The 20,267-nt window shown below is 48.0% G+C and overlaps 1 protein-coding gene across 1 annotated transcript in view; it reads left to right on the plus strand.

Moving 5' to 3' along the window:
• LOC138259476 (cytochrome P450 2C28-like) overlaps positions 1-20,267 on the plus strand; it is a 1,060,791-nt gene that overhangs the window by 891,682 nt on the left and 148,842 nt on the right. Inside the window, exon 8 of the mRNA XM_069207246.1 lies at positions 1,174-1,315. Within this exon, the coding sequence (XP_069063347.1) occupies positions 1,174-1,315 (142 nt within the window). The remainder of the gene's footprint in view (positions 1-1,173; positions 1,316-20,267) is intronic.

The raw sequence follows: 20,267 nt of genomic DNA on the forward strand, positions 1-20,267 counted from the left end.
ATGCCCAGATTTGGGTCCCATGCTTACTGTGTGCCTGGAACCAAGTTGTACCCAGCTGATGAGCCCATAACTAAGAGGAAATGGGCCTAGGTTGCTTGTTGTCTCATTCAGAGAGGGCCTGGCTTGTTCCAAATTGAGGTTAGCATGGGTATGCCTAGACGCGGGTCCCTTACTGAATGTGTCTGTGGAACCAAACTGTACCCAGCTGATGAGCCCATACGTAGGTTGAAACTGTCCTGGGTTGGTTGCGTTCTTGTTGAGAGAGGACCTGGCTTAGCAGTTTAGGCTGGACTGTTTCCATGAGGAGCAGGGTAAAGGCTGATTTACATATGGCTGGTACCAAACTGATTTGGCATGTTGAGCAATTGAATGATGGGTTTCAGTGCTACCTTGATCTATTGCCAGTGGTTAAACGTATTGCAAGCAGCCTCCCATCACCTTTGACATGTTTCCTGTAAAGTCCTAAGTGGCATGGGTAAGCTCAGACTTGAGGCTCTTGCTCACTGTGTCACTGGAACCAAGCTGTACCTGTCTGATGAGTCCATGATTAGGAAGTCACAGGTCATGGGTTCCTTGCCTTTTGTTTCAGGAAGGCCCTTACTTGGCAGTTTGGGTGGGACTGTTCCCATGAGGAGCAGGGGCAAGACTGATTTGCACATAGCTTGGCCCCAATCAGGAGGCATCTCGAGCAAAAGTATGATGTGTTGGAGTGCTGCCCTGAGCTATGACCAGTGCTTAGACTTATAGCAAGCAGCCTTCCATCACCTTTTGTGTGTTTAAAGTTCTATGATTCCATGTTGGCTAACCTTCATTTCAAGGTCCACCTGGTGATCCCAGCTGATGGTACCTCAGCTGGCTGCCAGGTATGGCCTGGTGATGTGTGTAGCTAGTGGGTGGGAGGACTGAAATCAGGACTGTGCAAAACAAGGCATCACTCTACCATCTAGAACATCTTGGAGGATAACCCATGAATCATTTGCTGACAGAAAATATATTTTCTGAACTGCATTTGCATACTTTCATCACTGTTCTTACAATGAATCTTACTTTTTCTGCATGGTTTTTATCACTTAGTTATGCTGTTGATCAAATAATTCAATCATTCCCCTTTCAAGAAATATTTTCTCAAAATGGCACATTGTTTTGATCCACAATGTCTGTCTGTTCATACAGGGCATGGATGTAATCGCCATACTATCCTCTGTGCTCCATGACCAAAAGAAGTTTGGAAACCCAGAATGTTTTGACCCCAGGCGTTTCTTGGATGACAATGGTAACGTGAAAAAGAATGAGGCACTCATGCCATTTTCTACAGGTATTTGAATTTATCTTGAACAGAATTCACAGCCAGTGAACTTCTAGAGAGTATTGGGTGCAGAGGTCAATAATCAAGACGTAAAATGCTTAAATATGGGACTATAGTTTGACTAGTGGAAATGCTATATGTATTTGTGGGACATTTTCTAGGCCCTGCAAAATGTCATGGGAAAGTTTACCATATTTAGGCTCATATTTATCAAGGTTTGGTGGCACCCTCACACCATGCAAGGGTGACGCGAAACTTAAATGAGATTTACCAAGCCATGCAAGGCCACCTTGTGCAAGTTGATAAATCTAGAGGAAAGCAAGGCAACTCAAATTGCTGCCTTGCGTTACTCTGTGGCAGGGAGGCGTGCCATGAGTAAGACGTGGGTGTTCCTAAAGCATCCATCCATGTATTCTGACACATTCCCAGATTTCTCAACACTGGTAGACCTGGGGATTGGCCAGAACTGTACGCCTCTGTAGGAGGCTGGACTGGCTTGTAGTGAGTACCAAGGGGTACTTACACCTTGCACCAGGCCCAGGTATCCCTTATTAGTGTATAGGGGTGTCTAGTAGCTTAGGCTGATAGAAAAGGTAGCTTAGCAGAGCAGCTTAGGCTGAACTAGGAGACGAGTGAAGCTCTTACAGTACCACTAGTGTCACTTGTACAATATCATAAGAAAACATAATACACAGATGTACTAAAAATAAAGGTACTTTATTTTTATGACAATATGCCAAAGTATCTCAGTGAGTACCCTCAGTATGAGGATAGCAAATATACACAAGATATATGTACACAATACCAAAAATATGCAGTATAGCAATAGAAAACAGTGCAAACAATGTATAGTTACAATAGGATGCAATGGGAGCACATAGGGATAGGGGCAACACAAACCATATACTCCAGAAGTGGAATGTGAACCACAAATGGACCCCAAACCTATGTGACCTTGTAGAGGGTCGCTGGGACTGTAAGAAAACAGTGAGGGTTAGAAAAATAGCCCACCCCAAGACCCTGAAAAGTGAGTGCAAAGTGCACTAAAGTTCCCCAGAGAGCACAGAAGTTGTGATAGGGGACTTCTGCAGGAAAGACCAACACCAGCAATGCAACAACGATGGATTTCCAGACGAGAGTACCTGTGGAACAAGGGGACCAAGTCCAAAAGTCACAATCAAGTCGAGAGTGGGCAGATGCCCAGGAAATGCCAGCTGTGGGTGCAAAGAAGCTGCTACTGGACAGTAGAAGCTGAGGATTCTGCAAGAACGACAAGGGCTAGAAACTTCCCCTTTGGAGGATGGATGTCCCACGTCGTGAAGAGTCGCGCAGAAGTGTTTTCCTGAAGAAAGACCGCAAAGAAGGTTAGGGTTTTTGGATGCTGCTGTGGCCCAGGAGGGACCAGGATGTCACCAATTGCGTGAGGGGACAGAGGGGGCGTCCAGCAAGACAAGGAGCCCTCTCAGAAGCAAGCAGCACCCAAAGAAGTGCCGGAACAGGCACTACAAAGTGGAGTGAAACAGTGCTCACCGAAGTTACACAAGAGAGTCCCACGCCGCCGGAGGACAACTCAGGAGGTTGTGCAATGCAGGTTAGAGTGCCGTGGACCCAGGCTTGGCTGTGCACAAAGGAAATCCTGGAAAAGTGCACAGGAGCCGGAGTAGCTGCAAAAGACGCAGTTCTCAGCAATGCAGTCTGGCGTGGGGAGGCAAGGACTTACCTCCACCAAACTTGGACTGAAGAGTCACTGGACTGTGGGAGTCACTTGGACAGAGTTGCTGAGTTCAAGGGACCTCGCTCGTCGTGCTGAGAGGAGACCCAGAGGACCGGTGATGCAGTTCTTTGGTGCCTGCGGTTGCAGGGGGAAGATTCGTCGATCCACGGGAGATTTCTTCGGAGCTTCTAGTGCAGAGAGGAGGCTGTAGGAAAGTACCATCTTGCCTGGCATGTTACCCCCATCTTTCACTGTATATATGTTGTTTTGGTTGTATGTGTCACTGGGACCCTGGTAACCCAGGGCCCCAGTGCTCATAAGTGTGCCTGTATGTGTTACCTGTGTAGTGACTAACTGTCTCACTGAGGCTCTGCTAATCAGAACCTCAGTGGTTATGCTCTCTCATTTCTTTCCAAATTGTCACTGACAGGCTAGTGACCATTTTTACCAATTTACATTGGCTTACTGGAACACCCTTATAATCCCCTAGTATATGGTACTGAGGTACCCAGGGTATTGGGGTTCCAGGAGATCCCTATGGGCTGCAGCATTTCTTTTGCCACCCATAGGGAGCTCTGACAATTCTTACACAGGCCTGCCACTGCAGCCTGAGTGAAATAACGTCCACGTTATTTCACAGCCATTTTACACTGCACTTAAGTAACTTATAAGTCACCTATATGTCTAACCTTTACCTGGTAAAGGTTAGGTGCAAAGTTACTTAGTGTGAGGGCACCCTGGCACTAGCCAAGGTGCCCCCACATTGTTCAGAGCCAATTCACTGAACTTTGTGAGTGCGGGGACACCATTACACGCGTGCACTACATATAGGTCACTACCTATATGTAGCTTCACCATGGTAACTCCGAATATGGCCATGTAACATGTCTATGATCATGGAATTGCCCCCTCTATGCCATCCTGGCATTGTTGGTACAATTCCATGATCCCAGTGGTCTGTAGCACAGACCCTGGTACTGCCAGACTGCCCTTCCTGGGGTTTCTCTGCAGCTGCTGCTGCTGCCAACCCCTCAGACAGGCATCTGCCCTCCTGGGGTCCAGCCAGGCCTGGCCCAGGATGGCAGAACAAAGAACTTCCTCTGAGAGAGGGTGTGACACCCTCTCCCTTTGGAAAATGGTGTGAAGGCAGGGGAGGAGTAGCCTCCCCCAGCCTCTGGAAATGCTTTGTTGGGCACAGAGGTGCCCAATTCTGCATAAGCCAGTCTACACCGGTTCAGGGACCCCTTAGCCCCTGCTCTGGCGCGAAACTGGACAAAGGAAAGGGGAGTGACCACTCCCCTGACCTGCACCTCCCCTGGGAGGTGTCCAGAGCTCCTCCAGTGTGCTCCAGACCTCTGCCATCTTGGAAACAGAGGTGCTGCTGGCACACTGGACTGCTCTGAGTGGCCAGTGCCACCAGGTGACGTCAGAGACTCCTTGTGATAGGCTCCTTCAGGTGTTAGTAGCCTTTCCTCTCTCCTAGGTAGCCAAACCCTCTTTTCTGGCTATTTAGGGTCTCTGTCTCTGGGGAAACTTTAGATAACGAATGCATGAGCTCAGCCGAGTTCCTCTGCATCTCCCTCTTCACCTTCTGATAAGGAATCGACCGCTGACCGCGCTGGAAGCCTGCAAACCTGCAACATAGTAGCAAAGACGACTACTGCAACTCTGTAACGCTGATCCTGCCGCCTTCTCGACTGTTTTCCTGCTTGTGCATGCTGTGGGGGTAGTCTGCCTCCTCTCTGCACCAGAAGCTCCGAAGAAATCTCCCGTGGGTCGACGGAATCTTCCCCCTGCAACCGCAGGCACCAAAAAGCTGCATCTCCAGTCCCTTGGGTCTCCTCTCAGCACAACGAGCGAGGTCCCTCGAATCCAGCGACACCGTCCAAGTGACCCCCACAGTCCAGTGACTCTTCAGCCCAAGTTTGGTGGAGGTAAGTCCTTGCCTCACCTCGCTGGGCTGCATTGCTGGGAACCGCGACTTTGCAAGCTTCTCCGGCCCCTGTGCACTTCCGGCGGAAATCCTGTGTGCACAGCCAAGCCTGGGTCCACGGCACTCTAACCTGCATTGCACGACTTTCTAAGTTGGTCTCCGGCGACGTGGGACTCCTTTGTGCAACTTCGGCGAGCACCATTTCACGCATCCTCGTAGTGCCTGTTTCTGGCACTTCTCCGGGTGCTACCTGCTTCAGTGAGGGCTCTTTGTCTTGCTCGACGTCCCCTCTCTCTGCAGATCTAATTTGCGACCTTCTGGTCCCTCCTGGGCCCCAGCAGCGTCCAAAAACGCCAAACGCACGATTTGCGTGTAGCAAGGCTTGTTGGCGTCCATCCGGCGGGAAAACACTTCTGCACGACTCTCCAAGGCGTGGGGGATCCATCCTCCAAAGGGGAAGTCTCTAGCCCTTGTCGTTCCTGCAGTATTCGCAGTTCTTCAGCCTAGTAAGAGCTTCTTTGCACCAACCGCTGGCATTTCTTGGGCATCTGCCCATCTCCGAGCTGCTTGTGACTTTTGGACTTGGTCCCCTTGTTCCACAGGTACCTTCAGACAGGAATCCATCGTTGTTGCATTGCTGATTTGTGTTTTCCTTGCATTCTCCCTCTAACACGACTATTTTGTCCTTAGGGGAACTTTGGTGCACTTTGCACTCACTTTTCAGGGTCTTGGGGTGGGTTATTTTGCTAACTCTCACTATTTTCTAATAGTCCCAGCGACCCTCTACAAGGTCACATAGGTTTGGGGTCCATTCGTGGTTCGCATTCCACTTCTGGAGTATATGGTTTGTGTTGCCCCTATCCCTATGTTTCCCCATTGCATCCTATTGTAACTATACATTGTTTGCACTGTTTTCTAAGACTATACTGCATATTTTTGCTATTGTGTATATATATCTTGTGTATATTTCCTATCCTCTCACTGAGGGTACACTCTAAGATACTTTGGCATATTGTCATAAAAATAAAGTACCTTTATTTTTAGTATAACTGTGTATTGTGTTTTCTTATGATATTGTGCATATGACACTAAGTGGTACTGTAGTAGCTTCACATGTCTCCTAGTTCAGCCTGAGCTGCTCTGCTAAGCTACCATTATCTATCAGCCTAAGCTGCTAGACACCCTATACACTAATAAGGGATAACTGGGCCTGGTGCAAGGTGCAAGTACCCCTTGGTACTCACTACAAGCCAGTCCAGCCTCCTACATTGGTTGTGCAGTGGTGGGATAAGTGCTTGAGACTACTTACCACTCTTGTCATTGTACTTTTCATAAGAGAAAAATATACAAAACAAGGTCAGTGTATATACACATAGCCAAAAAGTTTTGCATTTCCTCTTTTCACTCTTTTCTAAGTGCTGAAAAGTACTTCTAAACTTTCAAAAAGTTCTTCAAAGTTTAAAAAGTTTTTTTCTGTCTTTCCAAAAAGTTCTGAAAACTTTTTTTTCTCTTTGTCTATCACTTTAACTCTCTCTAAAAATGTCTGGCACAGGCCAAAAAGTTGAACTGTCCAAACTTGCATATGATCACCTTAGCTGGAAAGGAGCAAGGAGTCTCTGCATAGAGAGAGGTTTGAGTGTAGGGAAGAATCCTTCCTTAGAACTGTTAATTAATATGCTTAGAGTACAGGATAAGGCCATAAGTGCCCAATCTGTAGAAAAAGTAGCTAATGGTTCTCAATCTGATCCAGGGACTCCCCCAGGAAAAGGTTCAGGAAAGAAACTTCTCAGCCTGCCCATTACTAGACAGTCTAGCATAGTTGGTACAGAGGTTGAATCACATCATACTGATGATGTGCTCTCACATTATACCGGTAGCCAAGCTGTTAGGGTGCCCTCTGTAAGGGACAGGTCTCCTTCTGTTCATTCCCATCATACCTCTGTATCTAGAAATGTCCCTCCCACCCACCCTGATGACAGATTGTTAGAAAGGGAGCTCAATAGATTGAGAGTGGAGCAAACCAGACTGAAGCTCAAAAAGCAACAGCTGGATTTGGATAGACAGTCTTTAGAAATAGAGAGGGAAAGACAGAAAATGGGTTTAGATACCCATGGTGGCAGCAGCAGTATTCCCCATAGTCATCCTGCAAAAGAGCATGATTCCAGGAATCTGCATAAGATAGTTCCCCCTTACAAGGAGGGGGATGACATTAACAAGTGGTTTGCTGCACTTGAGAGGGCCTGTGCTGTACAGGATGTCCCTCAAAAGCAGTGGGCTGCTATCCTATGGCTATCATTTACTGGAAAAGGTAGGGATAGGCTCCTTACTGTAAAAGAAAATGATGCTAACAATTTCCAAGTTCTTAAGAATGCACTCCTGGATGGTTATGGCTTAACCACTGAACAGTACAGGATAAAGTTCAGAGATACCAAAAAGGAGTCTTCACAAGACTGGGTTGATTTCATTGACCAGGCAGTGAAGACCTTGGAGGGGTGGTTACATGGCAGTAAAGTTACTGATTATGACAGCCTGTATAACTTGATCCTGAGAGAGCATATTCTTAATAATTGTGTGTCTGATTTGTTGCACCAGTACTTGGTGGACTCTGATCTGACCTCTCCCCAAGAATTGGGAAAGAAGGCAGACAAATGGGTCAGAACAAGAGTGAACAGAAAAGTTCATACAGGGGGTGACAAAGATGGCAACAAAAAGAAGGATGGTAAGTCTTCTGACAAGGGTGGGGACAAATCTAAAAATGAGTCTTCATCAGGCCCACAAAAACACTCTGGTGGGGGTGGTGGGCCCAAATCCTCCTTTAATCAGAACAAGGAAAAGAAACCATGGTGCTATTTATGTAAAATAAAAGGCCATTGGACAACAGATCCCAGTTGTCCAAAGAAAGGCACCACAGCTCCTACCACTACAACCCCTACTGCTACACCTAGTGTCCCTACTAATAGCAGTGGTGGTGGGAGCAAACCTACTAATAGCCAATCCAAGGGAGTAGCTGGGCTCACTTTTGGTAATTTAGTTGGGGTTGGTCTGATTAGGGAGACCACAGAGGCTACTTTAGTCTCTGAAGGGGCTATTGACTTAGCCACTTTGGTTGCTTGCCCCCATAACTTGGAGAAGTACAAGCAACTAACCCTAATAAATGGTGTTGAGGTCCAGGCCTACAGGGACACAGGTGCCAGTGTCACAATGGTGATTGAGAAACTGGTGCACCCTGAACAACACATACTTGGACACCAGTACCAAGTAACCGATGCTCACAACATAACACAAAGCCACCCCATGGCTGTTGTAAATCTCAACTGGGGGGGGTATCTGGTCCAAAGAAAGTTGTGGTAGCTTCAGATTTACCTGTAGACTGTCTATTAGGGAACGATTTGGAGACATCAGCTTGGTCAGATGTGGAGTTGGAGGCCCATGCAGCAATGCTGGGCATCCCAGGGCATATTTTTGCTTTGACAAGGGCTCAGGCCAAAAAGCAAAAAGGACAGGGAAGCTTGGATCCTGGAACAATGGACCAAGTGCTCCCTAAAGCTAGGGCTAGTAGAAGCAAACCACTTCCTACTATCCCTCCCTCTACAGTGGATTCTACTTCTGAGGAAGAAGAATTCCCTCCCTGTGCAGAACCTACACCAGAGGAGCTGGAAGCAGACACTGCTGAGCTTTAGGGTGAAGGGGGGCCTGCCAGAGAGGAGCTGAGTGTGGCACAGCAAACCTGTCCCACATTAGAGGGTCTCAGACAGCAAGCTGTCAAACAGGCTAATGGGGATGTCAGTGACTCACACAGAGTTTACTGGGAGGACAACCTCTTGTACACTGAGCATAGGGATCCTAAACCTGGAGCTGCCAGGAGATTAGTGATTCCTCAGGAGTACAGAAAGTTCCTCCTAACACTGGCACATGACATTCCCTTAGCTGGGCACCTGGGTCAAATGAAAACTTGGGACAGATTGGTACCACTGTTTCATTGGCCTAGGATGTCTGAGGACACAAAAGAATTTTGTAAGTCCTGTGAAACCTGTCAAGCCAGTGGCAAGACAGGTGGCACTCCAAAGGCACCCCTTATCCCACTGCCTGTGGTTGGGGTTCCCTTTGAAAGGGTAGGGGTTGACATAGTTGGCCCCCTTGACCCTCCTACTGCTTCAGGCAATAGGTTTATCTTGGTGGTAGTGGACCATGCCACAAGATATCCTGAAGCTATTCCTTTAAGGACCACTACAGCTCCTGCAGTGGCAAAGGCCCTCCTGGGAATATTTTCCAGGGTGGGCTTCCCAAAGGAAGTAGTATCAGACAGAGGAAGCAATTTCATGTCTGCATACTTAAAGGCCATGTGGAAGGAGTGTGGTGTAACTTACAAGTTCACAACACCCTATCATCCACAAACAAATGGACTGGTGGAGAGATTTAATAAAACTCTCAAAGGCATGATTATGGGACTCCCTGAAAAACTCAGCAGGAGATGGGATATCCTTCTACCATGCCTCCTTTTTGCCTACAGGGAGGTACCCCAGAAAGGAGTGGGCTTCAGCCCCTTTGAACTTCTTTTTGGACACCCTGTTAGGGGTCCACTCACACTTGTAAAGGAGGGTTGGGAACAACCTTTAAAAGCTCCTAAGCAGGATATTGTGGACTATGTACTTGGCCTCAGATCAAGGATGGCTGAGTACATGAAAAAGGCCAGTAAAAACCTTCAGGCCAGCCAAGAGCTCCAGAAGCAATGGCATGATCAGAAGGCTGTTTTGGTTCAGTACCAACCAGGGCAGAAAGTGTGGGTCTTGGAGCCTGTGGCCCCAAGAGCACTCCAAGATAAATGGAGTGGTCCACACACAATTGTTGAAAAGAAGGGTGAAGTCACCTACTTGGTTGACTTAGGCACTGCCAGGAGTCCCCTTAGGGTGCTCCATGTCAACCGCCTGAAACCCTACTATGACAGGGCTGATCTCACCCTGCTCATGGCAACAGATGAGGGACAGGAAGAAGACAGTGATCCTCTACCTGATCTCTTCTCTTCCACAGAACAAGATGCTCTTGTGGAAGGTGTAGTTTTGGCTGATTGTCTTACTGCTGAGCAGAAAGATAATTGCATAAATCTCCTAGGACAATTTTCAGAACTCTTCTCCATTGTGCCAGGCACCACTTCTTGGTGTGAGCACACTATAGATACTGGAGACAGTTTACCTGTCAAAAGTAAGATCTATAGGCAGCCTGACCATGTCAGGGACTGCATAAAGCAAGAAGTTCAGAAGATGTTGGAACTAGGAGTGGTTGAGCACTCTGACAGTCCATGGGCTTCTCCTGTGGTACTGGTACCAAAACCCAATTCTAAAGATGGAAAGAAGGAAATGAGGTTTTGTGTAGACTATAGAGGTCTCAACTTGGTAACCAAAACAGATGCTTACCCTATACCCAGGGCAGATGAGCTAATAGATACACTGGCATCTGCCAAGTATCTAAGCACTTTTGATTTGACTGCAGGGTATTGGCAGATCAAAATGTCAGAAGATGCTAAACCTAAGACTGCATTTTCTACCATTGGAGGACATTACCAGTTTACTGTAATGCCTTTTGGTTTGAAAAATGCACCTGCCACTTTTCAGAGGTTGGTGAACACAGTCCTGCAAGGGCTGGAAGCTTTCAGTGCAGCATATTTGGATGATATAGCTGTCTTTAGCTCCAGCTGGGATGATCACCTGGTCCACCTTTGGAAAGTTTTGGAGGCCCTGCAAAAGGCAGGCCTCACTATCAAGGCTTCAAAGTGCCAGATAGGGCAGGGTAAGGTGGTTTATCTGGGACACCTTGTTGGTGGGGAACAGATTGCACCACTTCAGGGGAAAATCCAAACTATTATTGATTGGATTCCCCCTACCACTCAGACTCAGGTGAGAGCCTTCCTAGGCCTCACTGGGTATTACAGGAGGTTCATTAAGAACTATGGCTCCATTGCAGCCCCTCTTAATGACCTCACATCCAAGAAAATGCCTAAAAAGGTATTATGGACAGCAAACTGTCAGAAAGCTTTTGAGGAGCTGAAGCAGGCCATGTGCTCTGCACCTGTCCTGAAAAGCCCTTGTTACTCTAAAAAATTCTATGTCCAAACTGATGCATCTGAATTAGGAGTAGGGGCAGTCCTATCACAACTTAATTCTGAGGGCCAGGATCAACCTGTTGCTTTTATTAGTAGAAGGTTGACCCCTAGAGAAAAGCGTTGGTCTGCCATTGAGAGGGAGGCCTTTGCTGTGGTCTGGGCTCTGAAGAAGTTGAGGCCATACCTGTTTGGCACTCACTTCATTGTTCAGACAGACCACAAACCTCTACTTTGGCTAAAACAAATGAAAGGTGAAAATCCTAAATTGTTGAGGTGGTCCATATCCCTACAGGGAATGGACTATACAGTGGAACATAGACCTGGGAGTAGCCACTCCAATGCAGATGGACTCTCCAGATATTTCCACTTAGACAATGAAGACTCATCAGGTAATGGCTAGTCTTATTGTCCTTCGTTTGGGGGGGGGTTGTGTAGGAAAGTACCATCTTGCCTGGCATGTTACCCCCATCTTTCACTGTATATATGTTGTTTTGGTTGTATGTGTCACTGGGACCCTGGTAACCCAGGGCCCCAGTGCTCATAAGTGTGCCTGTATGTGTTACCTGTGTAGTGACTAACTGTCTCACTGAGGCTCTGCTAATCAGAACCTCAGTGGTTATGCTCTCTCATTTCTTTCCAAATTGTCACTGACAGGCTAGTGACCATTTTTACCAATTTACATTGGCTTACTGGAACACCCTTATAATCCCCTAGTATATGGTACTGAGGTACCCAGGGTATTGGGGTTCCAGGAGATCCCTATGGGCTGCAGCATTCTTTTGCCACCCATAGGGAGCTCTGACAATTCTTACACAGGCCTGCCACTGCAGCCTGAGTGAAATAACGTCCACGTTATTTCACAGCCATTTTACACTGCACTTAAGTAACTTATAAGTCACCTATATGTCTAACCTTTACCTGGTAAAGGTTAGGTGCAAAGTTACTTAGTGTGAGGGCACCCTGGCACTAGCCAAGGTGCCCCCACATTGTTCAGAGCCAATTCACTGAACTTTGTGAGTGCGGGGACACCATTACACGCGTGCACTACATATAGGTCACTACCTATATGTAGCTTCACCATGGTAACTCCGAATATGGCCATGTAACATGTCTATGATCATGGAATTGCCCCCTCTATGCCATCCTGGCATTGTTGGTACAATTCCATGATCCCAGTGGTCTGTAGCACAGACCCTGGTACTGCCAGACTGCCCTTCCTGGGGTTTCTCTGCAGCTGCTGCTGCTGCCAACCCCTCAGACAGGCATCTGCCCCCCTGGGGTCCAGCCAGGCCTGGCCCAGGATGGCAGAACAAAGAACTTCCTCTGAGAGAGGGTGTGACACCCTCTCCCTTTGGAAAATGGTGTGAAGGCAGGGGAGGAGTAGCCTCCCCCAGCCTCTGGAAATGCTTTGTTGGGCACAGAGGTGCCCAATTCTGCATAAGCCAGTCTACACCGGTTCAGGGACCCCTTAGCCCCTGCTCTGGCGCGAAACTGGACAAAGGAAAGGGGAGTGACCACTCCCCTGACCTGCACCTCCCCTGGGAGGTGTCCAGAGCTCCTCCAGTGTGCTCCAGACCTCTGCCATCTTGGAAACAGAGGTGCTGCTGGCACACTGGACTGCTCTGAGTGGCCAGTGCCACCAGGTGACGTCAGAGACTCCTTGTGATAGGCTCCTTCAGGTGTTAGTAGCCTTTCCTCTCTCCTAGGTAGCCAAACCCTCTTTTCTGGCTATTTAGGGTCTCTGTCTCTGGGGAAACTTTAGATAACGAATGCATGAGCTCAGCCGAGTTCCTCTGCATCTCCCTCTTCACCTTCTGATAAGGAATCGACCGCTGACCGCGCTGGAAGCCTGCAAACCTGCAACATAGTAGCAAAGACGACTACTGCAACTCTGTAACGCTGATCCTGCCGCCTTCTCGACTGTTTTCCTGCTTGTGCATGCTGTGGGGGTAGTCTGCCTCCTCTCTGCACCAGAAGCTCCGAAGAAATCTCCCGTGGGTCGACGGAATCTTCCCCCTGCAACCGCAGGCACCAAAAAGCTGCATCTCCGGTCCCTTGGGTCTCCTCTCAGCACGACGAGCGAGGTCCCTCGAATCCAGCGACACCGTCCAAGTGACCCCCACAGTCCAGTGACTCTTCAGCCCAAGTTTGGTGGAGGTAAGTCCTTGCCTCACCTCGCTGGGCTGCATTGCTGGGAACCGCGACTTTGCAAGCTTCTCCGGCCCCTGTGCACTTCCGGCGGAAATCCTGTGTGCACAGCCAAGCCTGGGTCCACGGCACTCTAACCTGCATTGCACGACTTTCTAAGTTGGTCTCCGGCGACGTGGGACTCCTTTGTGCAACTTCGGCGAGCACCGTTTCACGCATCCTCGTAGTGCCTGTTTCTGGCACTTCTCCGGGTGCTACCTGCTTCAGTGAGGGCTCTTTGTCTTGCTCGACGTCCCCTCTCTCTGCAGGTCCAATTTGCGACCTTCTGGTCCCTCCTGGGCCCCAGCAGCGTCCAAAAACACCAAACGCACGATTTGCGTGTAGCAAGGCTTGTTGGCGTCCATCCGGCGGGAAAACACTTCTGCACGACTCTCCAAGGCGTGGGGGATCCATCCTCCAAAGGGGAAGTCTCTAGCCCTTGTCGTTCCTGCAGTATTCGCAGTTCTTCAGCCTAGTAAGAGCTTCTTTGCACCAACCGCTGGCATTTCTTGGGCATCTGCCCATCTCCGAGCTGCTTGTGACTTTTGGACTTGGTCCCCTTGTTCCACAGGTACCTTCAGACAGGAATCCATCGTTGTTGCATTGCTGATTTGTGTTTTCCTTGCATTCTCCCTCTAACACGACTATTTTGTCCTTAGGGGAACTTTGGTGCACTTTGCACTCACTTTTCAGGGTCTTGGGGTGGGTTATTTTGCTAACTCTCACTATTTTCTAATAGTCCCAGCGACCCTCTACAAGGTCACATAGGTTTGGGGTCCATTCGTGGTTCGCATTCCACTTCTGGAGCATATGGTTTGTGTTGCCCCTATCCCTATGTTTCCCCATTGCATCCTATTGTAACTATACATTGTTTGCACTGTTTTCTAAGACTATACTGCATATTTTTGCTATTGTGTATATATATCTTGTGTATATTTCCTATCCTCTCACTGAGGGTACACTCTAAGATACTTTGGCATATTGTCATAAAAATAAAGTACCTTTATTTTTAGTATAACTGTGTATTGTGTTTTCTTATGATATTGTGCATATGACACTAAGTGGTACTGTAGTAGCTTCACATGTCTCCTAGTTCAGCCTGAGCTGCTCTGCTAAGCTACCATTATCTATCAGCCTAAGCTGCTAGACACCCTATACACTAATAAGGGATAACTGGGCCTGGTGCAAGGTGCAAGTACCCCTTGGTACTCACTACAAGCCAGTCCAGCCTCCTACAGAGGCAGACTACCCCCACAGCATGCACCACCAGGAAAACAGTCGAGAAGGCGGCAGGATCAGCGTTACAAGGTCACAGTAGTCGTCTTTGCTACTTTGTTGCGGTTTTGCAGGCTTCCAGCGCGGTCAGCAGTCTATTCCTTGGCAGAAGGTGAAGAGAGAGATGCAGAGGAACTCTGATGAGCTCTTGCATTCGTTATCTAAGGAATTCCCCAAAGCAGAGACCCTAAATAGTCAGAAAAGAGGATTTGGCTACTTAGGAGAGAGGATAGGCTAGCAACACCTGAAGGAGCCTATCAGAAGGAGTCTCTGAAGTCACCTGCTGGCACTGGCCACTCAGAGCAGTCCAGTGTGCCAGCAGCACCTCTGTTTCCAAGATGGCAGAGGTCTGGAGCACACTGGAGGAGCTCTGGGCACCTACCAGGGGAAGTGCAGGTCAGGGGAGTGGTCACTCCCCTTTCCTTTGTCCAATTTTGCGCCAGAGCAGGGCTGAGGGATCCCTGAACCAGTGCAGACTGGCTTATGCAGAGATGGGCACCATCTGTGCCCATCAAAGCATTTCCAGAGGCTGGGGGAGGCTACTCCTCCCCTGCCTTCACACCTTTTTCCAAAGGGAGAGGGTGTAACACCCTCTCTCTGAGGAAGTCCTTTGTTCTGCCTTCCTGGGCCAGGCCTGGCTGGACCCCAGGAGGTCAGAAACCTGTCTGAGGGGTTGGCAGCAGCAGCAGCTGCAGTGAAACCCCAGGAAAGGCAGTTTGGCAGTACCCGGGTCTGTGCTAGAGACCCGTGGGATCATGGGATTGTGCCAACAATGCCAGGATGGCATAGAGGGGGCAATTCCATGATTTTAGACATGTTACATGGCCATATTCGGAGTTACCATTGTGAAGCTATACATAGGTAGTGACTAGGTACTAGGTAAAGGTTAGACATATAGGTGACTTATAAGTTACTTAAGTGCAGTGAAAATGGCTGTGAAATAATGTGTGCATTATTTCACTCAGGCTGCAGTGGCATGCCTGTGTAAGAATTGTCAGAGCTCCCTATGGGTGGCAAAAGAAATGCTGCAGCCCATAGGGATCTCCTGGAACCCCAATACCCTGGGTACCTCAGTACCATATACTAGGGAATTATAAGGGTGTTCCAGTGTGCCAATGTAAATTGGTGAAATTGGTCACTAGCCTGTTAGTGACAATTTGGAAAGAACTGAGAGAGCATAACCACTGAGGTTCTGGATAGCAGAGCCTCAGTGAGACAGTTAGTCATAACACAGGTAACACATGCAGGGCACACTTATGAGCACTAGGGCCCTGGCTGGCAGGGTCCCAGTGACACATACAACTAAAACAACATATATACAGTGAAATATGGGGGTAACATGCCAGGCAAGATGGTACTTTCCTAACCACCACCACCCCCAAACAAAGGACAATAAGACTAGCCATGACCTGATGAGTCTTTATTGTCTAAGTGGAAATATCTGGAGAGACCATCTGCATTGGAGTGGGTACTCCCAGGTCTATGTTCCACTGTATAGTCCATTCCCTGTAGGGATATGGACCACCTCAACAATTTAGGGTTTTCACCTTTCATTTGTTTTAGCCAAAGTAGAGGTTTGTGGTCTGTCTGAACAATGAAGTAACTGCAAACAGGTATGGCCTCAACTTCTTCAGTGCCCAGACCACAGCAAAGGCCTCCCTCTCTATGGCAGACCAATGCTTTTGTCTAGGGGTCAACCTCCTGCTGATAAAAGCAACAGGTTGATCCTGGCTCTCAGAATTAAGTTGTGATAAGACTGCCACTACCCCTAATTCAGATGCATCAGTTTGGACAATGAATTTTTTGGAGTAACAGGGGCTTTTCAGGACAGGTGCAGAGCACATGGCCTGCTTCAGCTCCTCAAAAGCTTTCTGACAGTTTGCTGTCCATAATACCTTCTTAGGCATTTTTTTAGATGTGAGGTCATTAAGAGGGGCTGCAATGGAGCCATAGTTCTTTATGAACCTCCTATAGTACCCAGTGAGGCCTAAAAAGGCTCTCACCTGAGTCTGAGTAGTAGGGGGAACCCAATCTATAATAGTTTGGATTTTCCCCTGAAGTGGTGCAATCTGTTCTCCACCTACCAGGTGTCCCAGATAAACCACTTTCCCCTGCCCTATCTGGCACTTTGAAGCCTTGATAGTGAGGCCTGCCTTTTGCAGGGCCTCCAAATCTTTCCATAGGTGGACCAGGTGATCATCCCAGCTGGAGCTAAAGACAGCTATATCATCTAGATATGCTGCACTAAAAGCTTCCAGCCCTTGCAGGACTGTATTCACCAACCTTTGAAAAGTGGCAGGTGCATTTTTAAATCCAAAAGGCATTACTGTGAATTGGTAATGGCCTCCAATGGTTGAAAATGCCGTTTTTGCTTTTGCATCTTCTGATAATTTGATCTGCCAATACCCTGCAGTCAAATCAAAAGTGCTTAGATACTTGGCAGATGTCAGTGTATCTATTAGCTCATCTGCCCTGGGTATAGGGTGAGCATCAGTTTTGGTTACCTGGATGAGACCTCTATAGTCTACACAAAACCGCATTTCCTTCTTTCCATCCTTGGAATGAGGTTTTGGTACAAGTACCACAGGAGAGGCCCATGGACTTTCAGAGTGCTCAACCACTCCCAGTTCAAGCATTTTCTGCACCTCTTGCTTTATGCAGTCTCTGACATGGTCAGGCTGCCTATAGATCTTACTTTTGACAGGCAAGCTGTCTCCAGTATCTATAGTGTGCTCACACCAAGAAGTGGTGCCTGGCACAGTAGAGAAGAGTTCAGAAAACTGACCCAGGAAATTTATGCAGTGGTCTTTCTGCTCAGAAGTAAGACAATCTGCCAAAACTACACCTTCCACTAGAGCATCTTGTTCTGTGGAAGAGAAGAGATCAGGGAGAGGGTCACTCTCTTCTTCCTGTCCCTCATCAGTTGCCATGAGCAGGGTGAGGTCAGCCCTGTCATAGTAGGGTTTCAGGCGATTGACATGGAGCACCCTAAGGGGACACCTGGCAGTGCCTAAGTCAACTAAGTAAGTGACCACCCTTTTTCTCAACAATTATGTGGGGTCCACTCCATTTGTCTTGGAGTGCTCTTGGGGCCACAGGCTCCAAGCCCCACACTTTCTGCCCTGTTTGGTACTGAACCAAAACAGCCTTCTGGTCATGCCATTGCTTTTGGAGCTCTTGGCTGGCCTGAAGGGTTTTACTGGCCTTTTTCATGTACTCAGCCATCCTAGATCTTAGGCCAAGTACATAGTCCACTATATCTTGCTTTGGAGCTTTAAAAGGTTGTTCCCAACTCTCCTTAACAAGTGTTAGACGACCTCTCACAGGGTGTCCAAATAGGAGTTCAAAGGGGCTGAAGCCCACTCCTTTCTGGGGTACCTCCCTGTAAGCAAAATCTCTCCACCAGTCCATTTGTTTGTGGATGATAGGGTGTGGTGAACTTGTATGTAACACCACACTCCTTCCACATAGCCTTTAAGTAAGCAGACATGAAATTGCTTCCCCTGTCTGATACCATCTCTTTTGGGAAGCCCACCCTGGAAAAGATTCCCAGGAGGGCCTTTGCCACTGCAGGAGCTGTAGTGGTCCTAAGAGGAATTGCTTCAGGATATCTGGTGGCATGGTCCACTACCACCAAGATAAACCTATTGCCTGAAGCAGTAGGAGGGTCAAGGGGGGCAACTATGTCAACCCCTACCCTTTCAAAGGGAACCCCAACCACAGGCAGTGGAATAAGGGGTGCCTTTGGTGTGCCACCTGTCTTGCCACAGGCTTGACAGGTTTCACAGGACTTACAAAATTCCTTTGTGTCCTCTGACATTCTAGGCCAATGAAACAAGGGAACAAGCCTGTCCCAAGTTTTCATTTGCCCCAAATGTCCAGCTAAGGGAATGTCGTGGGCTAGAGTTAGGAGGAACTTTCTGTACTCCTGAGGAATTACCAATCTCCTGGCAGCTCCAGGTTTTCGATCCCTTGCTTCAGTGTACAAGAGGTTGTCCTCCCAGTAAACTCTGTGAGAGTCACTGACATCCCCATTTGCTTGTTTGACAGTTTGCTGCCTTAGACCCTCTAGTGTGGGACAGGTCTGCTGTGCCACACTCAGCTCCTCCCTGGCAGGCCCCCCTTCACCCAAAAGCTCAGCAGTGTCTGCTTCCAGCTCCTCTGGTGTAGGTTCTGCACAGGGTGGAAATTCTTCTTCCTCAGAAGTAGAATCCACTGTAGAGGGAGGGATAGTAGGTAGTGTTTTACCTTTGCTAACCCTAGCTTTAGGGAGCACTTGGTCCATTCTTCCAGGATCCAAGTCACCCTGTCCTTTTTGCTTTTTGGCCTGAGCCCTGGTCAAAGCAAAAATATGCCCTGGAATGCCCAGCATTGCTGCATGAGCCTCCAACTCCACTTCTGCCCAAGCTGATGTCTCTAAATCATTCCCTAATAGACAGTCTACAGGTAAATCTGAGGCAACCACAACTTTCTTTGGGCCAGTAACCCCCCCCAGTTGAGATTCACAACAGCCATGGGGTGGCTAAGAGTGTTGTTATGAGCATCGGTTACTTGGTACTGGTGACCAAGTAGGTGTTGTTCAGGGTGGACCAGTTTCTCTATTACCATTGTAACACTGGCACCTGTGTCCCTGTAGGCCTGAACCTCAACACCATTTATTAGGGGAAGTTGCTTGTACTTATCCATGTTAAGGGGACAAGCAACCAAGGTGGCTAAATCAATAGCCCCCTCAGAGACTAACACAGCCTCTGTGGTCTCCCTAATTAAACCAACCCCTACTAAGTTACCAAAAGTGAGCCCAGCTACTCCCTTGGATTGGCTATTAGTAGTTTTACTCCCACCACCACTGCTATTACTAGGGTCACTAGGTGTAGCAGCAGGGGTTGTAGTGGTAGGAGGCTTGGTGCTTTTCTTTGGACAACTGGGATCTGTTGTCCAATGGCCTTTTATTTTACATAAATAGCACCATGGTTTCCTTTCTTTGTTTTGATTTGAAGAGGATTTGGTCCCACCCCCCCCACCAGAGTGTTTTTGTGGGCCTGATGAAGACTCATTTTTAGATTTGTCCCCACCCTTGTCAGAAGACGTACTATGCTTCTTCTTGCCATCTTTGTCACCCCCTGTATGAACTTTTCTGTTCACCCTTGTTCTGACCCATTTGTCTGCCTTCTTTCCCAATTCTTGGTGAGAGGTCAGATCAGAGTCCACTAGGTACTGGTGCAACAAATCAGACACACAATTATTAAGAATATGCTCTCTCAGGATTAAGTTATACAGGCTTTCATAATCAGTAACTTTACTGCCATGTAACCACCCCTCCAAGGCCTTCACTGAATGGTCAACAAAGTCTACCCAGTCTTGTGAAGACTCCTTTTTGGTCTCTCTGAACTTGATCCTGTACTGTTCAGTGGTTAAGCCATAACCATCAAGGAGTGCATTCTTAAGAACTGTAAATTTATTGGCATCACTTTCTTTCACAGTAAGGAGCCTATCCCTACCCTTTCCACTAAATGATAGCCATATGATAGCAGCCCACTGCCTTTGAGGGACATCCTGTACAACACAGGCCCTCTCAAGTGCAGCAAACCACTTGTTAATGTCATCCCCCTCCTTATAAGGGGGAACTATCTTGTGCAGATTCCTAGAATCATGCTCTTTTGCAGAATGACTATTTGGAATACTGCTGCTGCCACCATGGGGTCCAAACCCCAACCTCTGCCTTTCTTTTTCTAAGTCAAATGCTTCCCTGTCTAGA

The sequence above is a fragment of the Pleurodeles waltl genome, chromosome 9 (genome assembly GCF_031143425.1).
Source record: "Pleurodeles waltl isolate 20211129_DDA chromosome 9, aPleWal1.hap1.20221129, whole genome shotgun sequence".
NCBI lineage: Eukaryota > Metazoa > Chordata > Amphibia > Caudata > Salamandridae > Pleurodeles > Pleurodeles waltl.